General features: G+C 38.5%; 1 protein-coding gene across 1 annotated transcript; it reads right to left on the reverse strand.

Moving 5' to 3' along the window:
* Positions 1-419: 419 nt before the first annotated feature.
* LOC107177291 (probable LRR receptor-like serine/threonine-protein kinase At3g47570) lies at positions 420-3,752 on the reverse strand. Its single transcript, XM_015530933.3, has 2 exons — positions 998-3,752; positions 420-900 (listed from the first exon to the last, which is right to left on the reverse strand). Exons 1-2 carry the CDS (start codon positions 3,663-3,665, stop codon positions 491-493), a joined length of 3,078 nt encoding a protein of 1,025 aa, XP_015386419.3. The 5' UTR covers positions 3,666-3,752; the 3' UTR covers positions 420-490.
* Between the last annotated feature and the right edge of the window lie 7,719 nt (positions 3,753-11,471).

The raw sequence follows: 11,471 nt of genomic DNA on the forward strand, positions 1-11,471 counted from the left end.
TAACTCATGGACAACATTAGTCATGTTCATTCGATCTTGCGGTGACTCCATTGAACAAGCAACTCCAATTCTAATTAGAGAAATGAGACATTCTAATCTTCTACTAATTCTTGCTTGCCTTTGCTTATGGTTATCAGTGCTAATCAAAATTTCACCATCATTTAGAAGTATTGGATCCACAATATCCATCACACGATCAGGCAAGGCCATTCTTGCAAAGTTGTGAAGATTCAAGTCCCCCTCAAACATAACATCTGTGGGTTTTTTTGTTATCACCATTTCTAATAGCAATATTCCATCTTATTTTGTCTAAGATCAAATTTCACTTTCTTCGGTTTGATGAAGCTTTTAACTTTGTTGCCTTGTGATTCATAAGACTATGACTGAAAAAGACATAAAACAAAGTAATGAGCCTTTTTTTTAACTCTCACAAAGATACAATGTAAATTTATTTCACTTCGACAAAAGCTACAAGAGAATATTGTATCATCTAGTTATATTTGTTTGCTTGTTGAATAGTTTCACATTCAAGGAGAATTTTCTTGACCGATTGTAACTCATGGACAACATTTGTCATGTTCATTCGATCTTGCGGTGACTCCATTGAACAAGCAACTCCAATTCTAATTAGAGAAATGAGACATTCTAATCTGCTACTGATTCTTGCTTGCCTTTGCTTATGTTTATCAGTGCTAATCAAAATTTCACCATCATTTAGAAGTATGGGATCCACAATATCCATCACACGATCAGGCAAGGCCATTCTTGCAAAGTTGTGAAGATTCAAGTCCCCCTCAAACATAACATCTGTGGGTTTTTTTGTTATCACCATTTCTAATAGCAATATTCCATAACTATAAACATCTCCATTTGTTGACACCTCACTTCCAAGGCCATACTCTGCCATTCAATATAAGATTTATTAAGAAGTTAGGAGTTGCAAAAAGAAATTAAAAGACAAAATATATAAATTATGAAATAGAATATAAGTTATAACCTGGGGCTGCATAGCCAATTGTTCCCCTTACACCAACGGAGCTGGTTAAAGCTGGATTTGAGACTGCTTGATGAAAAATTCTAGCTAGTCCAAAATCACCAATTTTAGCAGTCAAGTCATTATCGAGAAGGATATTGCTTGGCTTTAGATCACAATGGAGAATTGGTTCTTGGCAGTGGTGATGAAGATAGTCTAGTGCAGATGCCACATCAATTGCGATACTTATTCTCCGAAGAAGGGTGAGTTTCTGAATTTCAATTTCTTCATCTCTTTGTGCAACTGCTTCTGGATGCAACCATTTTTCAAGACTCCCATTTAGCATGTACTCATAAACAATAGCCTTAAAGTCATTACCTTGAAAATCAATACTTGAGCATGAAGTTATGACCTTGACAAGATTTTTATGACGGATATTTTTCAAGGCTTTGCATTCAGCCTTGAAACTCTGAGAAGCTCCTTGGCGTTGAAGGTTAATCACTTTGATTGCAACAATAGTTCCATCTTCATCAAGTAATCCCTTATACACTGAGCCAAAGCTACCCACTCCAATCAAGTGTGTTGAAGAAAACCCATCAGTCGCTTTGAAGAGGCTTTTATAACACATCTTTGGAAATGTTTTTGTTGTCATTGGTCTTGAAGGTTGCCTGGAAGGCTCCCTCCTCCATTTGTACCAATAGAAAATGAAAAATGACACCATGACTAGTCCTGAAAAGGCACTTACAGTTGAGATTATTATTTTCAATCTTCGAGAGATCTTCTGACTACTTGATTTATTCTCGGTGCATTTGGGCAGCTGGAATTCAGGTATGCCCCCACAAAGTCTATTACAACCCACAATTGATATTGCACTTGCATTTGCAAAAATTCCTTTTGTTGGTAGTTTTCCCTCGAAATCATTGAAGGATAAGTTAAGATATTCCAGAGAAAGAGTCTCGAGGAATATTGGAATTGGGCCAGACAAATTATTCCGAGAAAGATCAACCTTTTTAATACTTTTCAAATTACTGAAAAATGAAGGAATAGATCCGTGGAAGTAGTTTCCCACTAGATAAATATCTTCAAGACTAGAGCAAAGACCAAGTTCACTTGGAATTTCACCAGATAAGTCATTACTAGACACATCAAAAATCCTCAAAGCTTTTAGATTACCGATTCTTGGAGATATAGATCCAACAATGTGGTTTTGGGCTAAAATCAGTGAATTTGAAAGAGAGGATATATTGAAAATCTCTTCTGGGATCGTTCCACTGAGGTCATTTCCAGACATTTCTAAAAGTGCCAATCGTTTCAAATTTCCAAGACTAGAAGGGATGACTCCGGATAAATTGTTATTGCTTAATACAATTTCACTTAATGATGACAAATTTCCTAGAGTGGAAGGAATTTTCCCTGAGAAATGGTTGCCTCCAAAATCCAAGCCCTGTAAGTTCAAAAGCTTACCCATTTCTTGAGGAATTGTGCCTATAAATTGGTTTTGCTCCATCGCTAATAAATATAAGTTAACAAGGTTACCTATCCCTGAAGGTATGCTTCCATATAACTGATTAAACCCAAGGAACAAAACTTGAAGTTGACTTGACAGATTAGTTATTGAATGTGGCAATACTCCTCTAAATTGATTTCTACCAAAACTTAGAACTCGCAATTTGCTACAATTGGCCAAAGAATTAATAAACCCCATCTCATCACTTTCCCCGCTTCCTAAATTACTAGATTGTAAAATTAGGTGTGAAAGATTTTTCATGCCTCCAAAATTGACTGAAAATTTTCCAGAAAAACTGTTATTCGCAATTTGAATAACTTCTAGTTTTGAAGCATTGGATAAAGATACAGGAATGGATCCAGTGAAGAAGTTTTGGTCGATTTGGAAGAATTTGAGATTAGGAAAATTAAGACCTAAACATGATGGAAGACTCCCATGGATTTGATTTTGAGACACCGAAAAATTGACAAGGAAGGAAAGATTGCAAATGGAAGGAGGGATTTTACCGGAGAGGTTGTTTACGCCAATTGCAAGACTTTTCAACTCTTTCAATTGACCCAATGAATCTGGAATATTTCCTTCAAAAGAGTTGTAAGATAGAGACACAAGTTCGAGGAATGTTAGATTCCCGAGAAAGGGAGAGATGCCTCCTGTCAAATTGTTTTTGTGTAAAGATAGTCCTTTGAGTTTGTATAGAAAGACAAACTCAAATGGAATACTTCCTACTAGCTTGTTTTGTCCTAAAGATAGTACTGTGAGCCTGGAACAATAAGACAAGTTGGCTGGAATTTTCCCAACCAGGGAATTATTTGCTAGAAACAGAGCTTCTAACCTGAACAAACGCCCAAATTCAGGAGGAATTTCACCTTGGATAGTGTTATCCATAAGATTGATCTCTCTCAGGAAGCTGAGGTTGCCAATATGAGGAGACAATGAGCCACTCAAGGCTTTTGACATCAGATCAAGGGCTATGACTCGTCTGTGCCTGCGACCGCATGTAACGCCGTCCCATTCACAGAAATGGCGAGAATCATTCCATGAGTTCAGGATTCTTTGAGGGTCATGAGCAATCATTGACTTAAAGGCCTGGAGGGCTGCACGGTCTCCCTCCTCAAAGGCTGCAACATGCAACAGTGTGATGAAAAAAAGAAGCATGGGTGGAAAATAAACGGAGTGGGTATTCATTTCTACAAGTGAGGAGGCAATTTCCTTGGCTTGCCTTTGTATGTGAGCTTCACCTACTTCTGAGAGTTGTAAATTCAAAGACAACAGGACAAGTTCAGACATAACACAAAGACGACGCCTTTCTTCCCTTTTTATTTTTTTTTTCCTTAATTTGAAACTAGACTTGACTTGGTCATTTTCAAAATATAAATGTCGGCCATTATCAGTTTGTTCACAAGAAAAAGCTAAGAAAATATAAATGTTGGCCACTATCAAATTGTTAAGGAAATTTGACATGATCGTTGGCCACTTGACAAAAGCTAAGGCAAAGTTGACATGATCGCAGGCCACTTGACAAAAGCCAAGGCAAGTTGACATGATCCACTTGAGAAAGTGAGTGGATTTTAAGCCTTTTGCGAAGCGGTAATACTGCACACTGCACTAGAAGTCTTGCGATGTGGTAATACTGCACACTGCACTTGAACCTAAGACTTCAAGGCTTCTATTATTAAGAGTGGATTCCCTTAGCTTTGCGTCAAAACTGAATTTTAGTGAGAGAGTGCACAAAGTATTTTATACGCTTAGTTCTACCGCCTAAATTCCTTTAACTCCCCGTTATTCTATAATAATTCTCCATTTAAGCATTATTATAAAATAACTACTTATTACAATTAATTATTAAACTTAATTAACTAACAAATATAAGTTAAGGGTAATAAATATGATATAAATTATGCCAACCGAAAACCCTCAATCTAAATTTTGCTAGTTCTCGAGCAAAACAAAATGTAAAAAACTGAAAATAAAATCTTACTGCAACACTTTTGCTGGTAATTTCGATTGCATTTTGCATATTCAATAAGCCTTTAAATCTCTAGGTGTCCATAGTGAATAAGTTATGTGAGGAGAGGAATGAAAACATTCAGCCTTTTACTATACACATAAACAAGTTCTTCTTATTAATTTAAATTTTTTTCGGCAATTTGTTTTGTATTTTTGACTCCCTTATTGTGTAAAGCTAACAATGAGCCTATGGTCATGGCTTAAGTCAAGTGCTTGGATGATTGAATCGCTAAATCTTCATGTGATTAAAAAAAAAAAGAAGAAAAAGATTGTTGAAGACTTCGATACTGCTAGGAAGCTTTTACCACCTTTATGTTTTGTTCTTTCATTACTCTAAAGGGTAAGGTAGTCTTTTTATTAATTTGTTAATCCAACAGTAAGATGGTCATAGCTTGTCCTATGGACTATGCAGAAATTTGCAAACATTATATGAGGGATGATGTAGTTCATCACATTTTGACAAGCTTCTGGTTTATTTGAATTTTAGTTAAACAACAAGTGTATAATTTTGTCACGTTTGCCAATTTGTTTCATTGATATGGTTTCACCGTCATTGTCACCTAGATTACACGATTGTAGGGCGTCCGTCATTTATTTTATTTTATTTTATTTTTTCCCCTCTGTATTTGAATTATGAGTGGATATTTGTTCATGTCTTTTAATAGGGGGCAGAGTATCTATAGTTTTAACTCAAGGAACATGTGCACATAAGAATGATGATTAATTTAGTTATCAAAACTGTCCAATTTCTGAAATTATTTTTAATTTCTCTTTTTATAACTATCTTTAACTTCTTTTTTTAAGGAACTTAAGCCACCAGTTGCAAATTTTATTTTCATCCGTCCTTTAATGCATAAAGTTTTCTCAAAGAATTTTAGCAATTCTTTCCTCCACTCTTCAGTTTCGGTAAGTAAATTATTTTTAATTGTTGACCTTGGAAGTGTTTTTGGTCCCAACCATGTTCTCTTAGGATCTAGTTTTAAAACTTTGGCAAGACACTCCCACACTTTGAGATATGATAAGTTAGGCATATAGCCTCTTCATAATTCATAATGTGTCTTACATATTTTCGAACAAGGTATTCTATTTTTAACATGGCAAACAGACAATATCGCTTCCCCCCACAAGTTCAGTGGTGCCCCAGAACTTATTTTCATGGCATTTACCATGTTCTTCAAAGTTCTGTTTTTCCTTTCAACTACACAATTAGATTCAGGTGAATAGGGAGGTGTCCCTTCATGAATGATATCATGATTCTCACAATAAGCATTTAACATACTTGAATCATATTAACCTCCTTTATCAGTTCTTAATCTTTTAATTTTCTTATTAAATTGATTTCAAAATCACTTTTATAAATTAAGAACTTTTCAACTGCTTCATCTTTATTTCTCAATATATATATTTTTGTATAGCTTGAGAAATCATTATTAAAGGTAATATAATACCTTTTGCTTACTCTGGTCATGGTCTATTTCAAATCACCAAGGTCACTATGAATTAAACTAAGAAGTTCAATTTCTCTATGTTGAACTTGTTTACATGTCTTCTTTGTGCATTTGGCTTCCACACACACTTCGCATTTGTCATTAGACAAGCTTAAACTAGATAGTAAACCAAGTTCTTTCATTTTCTTAATATAAGAAAAATTCACATGACCAAGTCTCTTACGCCAAAGATTAATAGAGTCAATAACATTAGTAGGAGAAGAAGCTTTTTCATTTATTATGATATTGAATACATTGAGTTTGAAGAGTTCTCTAGAGCAATACCCTTTCCCAACAAACATCTCATTTTTTTATCATTACAATTTTGTCACCCTCAAAAGACACTTTGATCCCAGCTTTGCCCAATATAAAACAAACATTAGATTGTATCCAATCTCAAGAACGTGGAGTACATTACTCAGTGAGATGATTTTTTCATATGTAAGCTTGAGAAGAATTTTACCCTTGCCTAGGACTAATGTAGACTAATAATCGCCAAGGTAAATGACTTTTTCTCCTTCCCTCACGGGAGTATAGTCAAAAAAATGAGTTTTTATTACTACATATATGTCTTGTAGTACCAAAATCAATTACCCAATCTTTGCTTCCATCCACCATGTTCACCTCAGAGATAACTATAGCAACAATGATGTAAATGACTTTTTCTCCTTCCCTCACGGGAGTATAGTCAAAAAAATGAGTTTTTATTACTACATATATGTCTTGTAGTACCAAAATCAATTACCCAATCTTTGCTTCCATCCACCATGTTCACCTCGGAGATAACTATAGCAACAATGATGTCATCTCCTTCTCCTTCAACCATATTGGTTTTAGGAGGTTTTTGTTGTCTCCCTTTCACTGAGCTTTGTGTCTGCATTGATTAGCATAATGAATAATTTTGCCACAAACAAAACAATTACCTTTCTTATTAGCAATGAGCCTTTTGGGGTTATTAGAGTGTCCATCATTAGGATTGTTCTGCGTTTTATTAAGTTGAGGAGTGTTCTCTATTAGATTTGCATTGGAACGAAATTCCTTTGCTTTATCAAATACATCTCTAATTTTATTCTTCTCCTCAATCCTAATATGTATAATAGCATCTTTAAGACTCACTTGCTTTTTCTTATGCTTTGACGTTTTGATATAATCTCCCCATGATTCTAGTAGTTTTTCAATTAAACAACCAGTCACAAATCGTCAGGAAGAAATATTTCCTCCTTTTTAAGATTATTAACTAATACATGATATTCATAGATTGCTCAGACATATATTTATCATCCATCATCTGATAATGTAGAAAATCACTAATATATTATTGAGTCTCAGTATCTTCTACCATATATTTTTTCTTGAGTAGTGCCCATATCTCATATGCATTCTAACATGGATAATAAATATCACAAAGGGAACTAGCAAGAGAATTAAGTATTGTATGCCTGCAGACCTTATTACCAGCATTCCAAGTCTGGAGTTTCTTGTCGTAATCTTCAGTGCCCTCTTCTAGTAGTGATGATTGTAGGTAGTCAGCAAGGTTATAAACATGCAGTACATGGAAGACCTTTTCTTGCCAACACTTGAATTTTTCACCATTGAACAATTCAATCTTGGAGGCATCTGGCAAGTTTTTTCCAGTGTTGGAAGTGGAAGCAAGAAGATCATAAACAAAGAGATCAAGAAGTCTAGGGGCTGCGAGTGCAATAGGTGCAGTGGCTAATGAAGGTGGAAGATCACTCATATTTGGTTTGAAGATTGTTGAAATTTTGATATGGAAACAGCGAAAGTTTGGAAGGAAACTGGGTAGAAACAAAAACAAAAACAGTCAAGGCATGCGACAACACTGCCCTTAAGACCAAATTCTGCACCTTAAGATACAATATCTCGGTGCAAGATGGTGTAACAAAGACAGTTTAATCTTTAGGATACAATGATTCTACTATTGTGAGGTTGCACTCCAAATGATAGTGTAGAATAGTAAAATGTACAACAATGAAGGCAAAAGCAAGAAGAACAAAGAGCAAACTTTTCCAGATAAAAATAATGTGATCTAATCGCCCTTTTAAATAGATACACACCCTAGCCCTTTTTTCTTTCAAAATTCAAATTATAATTAAAGAATGATTAAAAATAAATCCCAATATGATTAGGAATCGAATTCTCAATATAATTTGAATTAAAATAAATAAAATTAAAGCAAAGCCAAAATTATAAAAAGCAGTCAAGCTGGCTGTCGCGGGATGAGTGTTTTACGCAATGAACCTGCGTGGCACTCAGACAAATTTTGCTGAATATTGCTAAATAAGCCTTGAGCTTCTCGACTAGCTAAGCCTAGAGGTTTTCAAAGAATTAGAGAGAATAGAGCAATGGAGCCAAATGAGAGAAATTGTATTACTAGCAAGAAAGATTACAAGAGAGCTTACAAGAGTGTTTGAGTTGCTTGCTCTAAGCTTGTTGCTCAAATGCTAAATGCCATGCCCTATTTATAGGGGAGGCTTGCCAAGCTTTAAAACTCTAGAGAATTCTACCACTTGCCTAGAATTCTAGATATTTACATGAGCTAGAAATGTGTAGAGAATTCTAGATATGTACAAGCTTGAGTGTGCTAGAGTTGCCTAGAATTTTTCGGAATCGGGCCAAGCTAGCATTCTTGGCTTTGTCTTGGGCTCTCTAGCCTGAAATTGTGGGCAATTGGGCTAGGAACTTGGGCAGTCCGCAACATCCTCCCCCACCTAAGCTCGTGGCGTCCTCATCGCGCTCTCATGCTTAAAATTCTTGATGTGCTCAGTGAATTGCACAAATCGTCTTCACGTTCCCAAATGGCTTTGCTCTCGAGGAGGTTTTTCCACTTCACGAAGTACTCATTGTATGGTGGCACGCCTCTCCTCCAAATCACGCGATCTACAATGATGTAGTCCACATCTTTGTCGAATGCGGTGACAACAGTAGTTGGCGCACACCTCGATTTTCCGCGACTTGGGTCTTTTACATCTCCGTGATATGGTTTGAGAAGGCTCACATGGAAGACCGGATGGATCTTGAGTCTTGGCGGAAGTTGAAGTTGGTACGAGACGTTGCCCACACGTCGTACAACTCGAAAGGGTCCCTCGAAGCGCCTCACTAACCCCTTGTGAACTTTCCACAATGTCTTGAATTGTTGGGCAGGAGCTTGATCATGACTTGATCACCTTCCTTATACTCAAAATGTCGTCTCCTTGTATCCACCCACTTTTTCATCTTCCTCGCGGCCTTGTCGAGATAGGCTCGTGTGATGTCCGTTTTCTAGTGCCATTCACGGGCGAGCTTGTGTATTGCAGGGCGTTTTCCTCCATAAGTTGAGGGTATGGCGTTGAGGGTCATGGGTTGGAACCCCATGACGATTTCGAATGGACTCTTGCCCGTAGCCTCACTTCGCTGCAAGTTATAAGAAAATTAGGCGATGTCAAGTAGCTTCGCCCAATCCCGCTGGTGAGCGCTTACATAGTGCCTCAAGTACATCTCAAGGAGGCCATTGATGTGCTCGGTCTGTCCATCCGTTTGTTAGTGAAAGCTTGTTGAGAACTTGAGATCGGTACCCAACATCTTGAAGAGCTTCATCCAAAAACGCCCAGTGAACCGAGGGTCTCGGCCACTCACAATGCTCTTCGGAACTCCCCAAAGTTTCACAATGTGCTTGATGAAGAGACGGGCTGCCTCGTCAACTTTGCAATCGGTTGGTGCAGCAATGAAAGTTGTGTACTTGGTGTAACAGTCGACAACGACCATGATGCTACCGCACCCTTCGGATTTAGGCAGTGAGGTGATGAAGTCCATGGAGACATTTTCCCATTGCCTTGTTGCGAGTGGTAGCGACTTCAATAATCCCATTGGGAGTTGATGATACCTTGTCTTGTTGGCACACAAGACAAGTTCGCATGTATGCCTCAATGTCGTCCCTCATGTGCGGCCAAAAGTACGAGGCTTGAACTAGTGCGGTGGTTTGCTCAATTCCTGGGTGACCAGCCCACTTTGAGTCGTGGCACTCCTTGATAACTTCTTTCCGTAAATTTCCCCACCTTGGCACGAACAGCCGATCTCCCTTGGTGAGGAGGATGCCTTCCTCTTGCCAAAATCGCCTTGTCTTGCCTTCGAGCACCTTCTCCAGCAAGTCATTCGCTAACGGGTCTTGTTAGAGGTCTTCCTTGATGCGTGAGACAGAGTCGGACTTCGGTTAGCTCATGCTAAGTTCGCCAATTCGGCTTTGCGGCTCAGGGCGTCCGCAACGACATTGGCTTTACTCGGTTTGTACTCGAGCCGATAATCGAATTCCGCAAGAAAAATCTTTCCACCGAGCTTGCTTGGGACTCAACTTTTTTTGAGTCTGAAAGTAGCTCATTGCTACATTGTCCATTATGATCGTGAAGTGTGAGCCAAGAAAGTAGTGTCGCCACACTCGCAAGCAATGTATGATTGCAGTCATCTCCTTCTATTGCACCGTGTAGCGGCATTCTATGTCGTTTAGCTTTTGACTCTCGAATGCTATGGGGTGGCCTTCTTGCATGAGGACTCCACCTATGGTGAAGTCGGAGGCATTCGTTTAGACTTCGAAGGGCTTAGTGTGGTCTGGAAGAGTGAGGATGGGTTCCTCCGAAATTACCTTCTTCAATTCCTCGAATGTGCGTTGGCACTCTTCGAACCAATGCCACGTTCTGTTTTTCTTAAGTAAATCCGTCAAGGGTGCCGCCTTGGCTGAGTAGCCCTTGATGAAGCGTCGGCAGTAGTTCACCAACCCAAGGAATGAGTGAAGCTTGGGCACTTTCAAAGGAGGTTCCCACTCGAGGATGGCCTTCACTTTAGCATTTTCCATCATGAGTTTTCCGCCCGCAATCTTGTGGCTAAGGAACTCCACCTCTTGTTGAGCAAATAAGCACTTCTCCATTTTGAGGAAGAGCTCATTGTCTCGAAGTACTTGGAGGACTTGTCATAAATGGTGGGCATGCTCTTCGAGTATGGTGCTATACACCACGATGTCGTCCAAATACACGACCACAAAGCGGTCGATAAATGGTTAAAGCACCTTGTTCATGAGCATGAAAAATGTGGCAGGTGCATTGGTGAGGCCAAATGGCATGACAAGGAATTCAAAAGACTCGTACCTTATTGTGCTTGTTGTCTTAGGTTCATCTCCCTCGGCAATGCGCACTTGATAGTACCCGGAGTACAACTCGAGTTTGGTGAAGTATCGCGCCTTACCAAGCTGGTCGAAGAGATTCGTTATCAATGGAATCGAATACTTGTTCTTGATAGTGATCTTGTTGAGCACTCTATAGTCGATGCACATCCACAGCAATCCATCCTTTTTCTTTTGGAAGAGGACTGGTGCACCGAATGAGGCCTTTAAGGGGCGAATGTAGCCTGTGTCCAACAAGTCTTTGAGTTGTCTCCGCAACTCCTCAAGTTCAGGTGGCGCCATGCGGTAGGGAGCCAAGGCTGGTGGCTTCGCGCCTTGTTCCAGCTCGAT

This window comes from Citrus sinensis, chromosome 6, assembly GCF_022201045.2.
Source record: "Citrus sinensis cultivar Valencia sweet orange chromosome 6, DVS_A1.0, whole genome shotgun sequence".
In the NCBI taxonomy this organism is placed as follows: domain Eukaryota; kingdom Viridiplantae; phylum Streptophyta; class Magnoliopsida; order Sapindales; family Rutaceae; genus Citrus; species Citrus sinensis.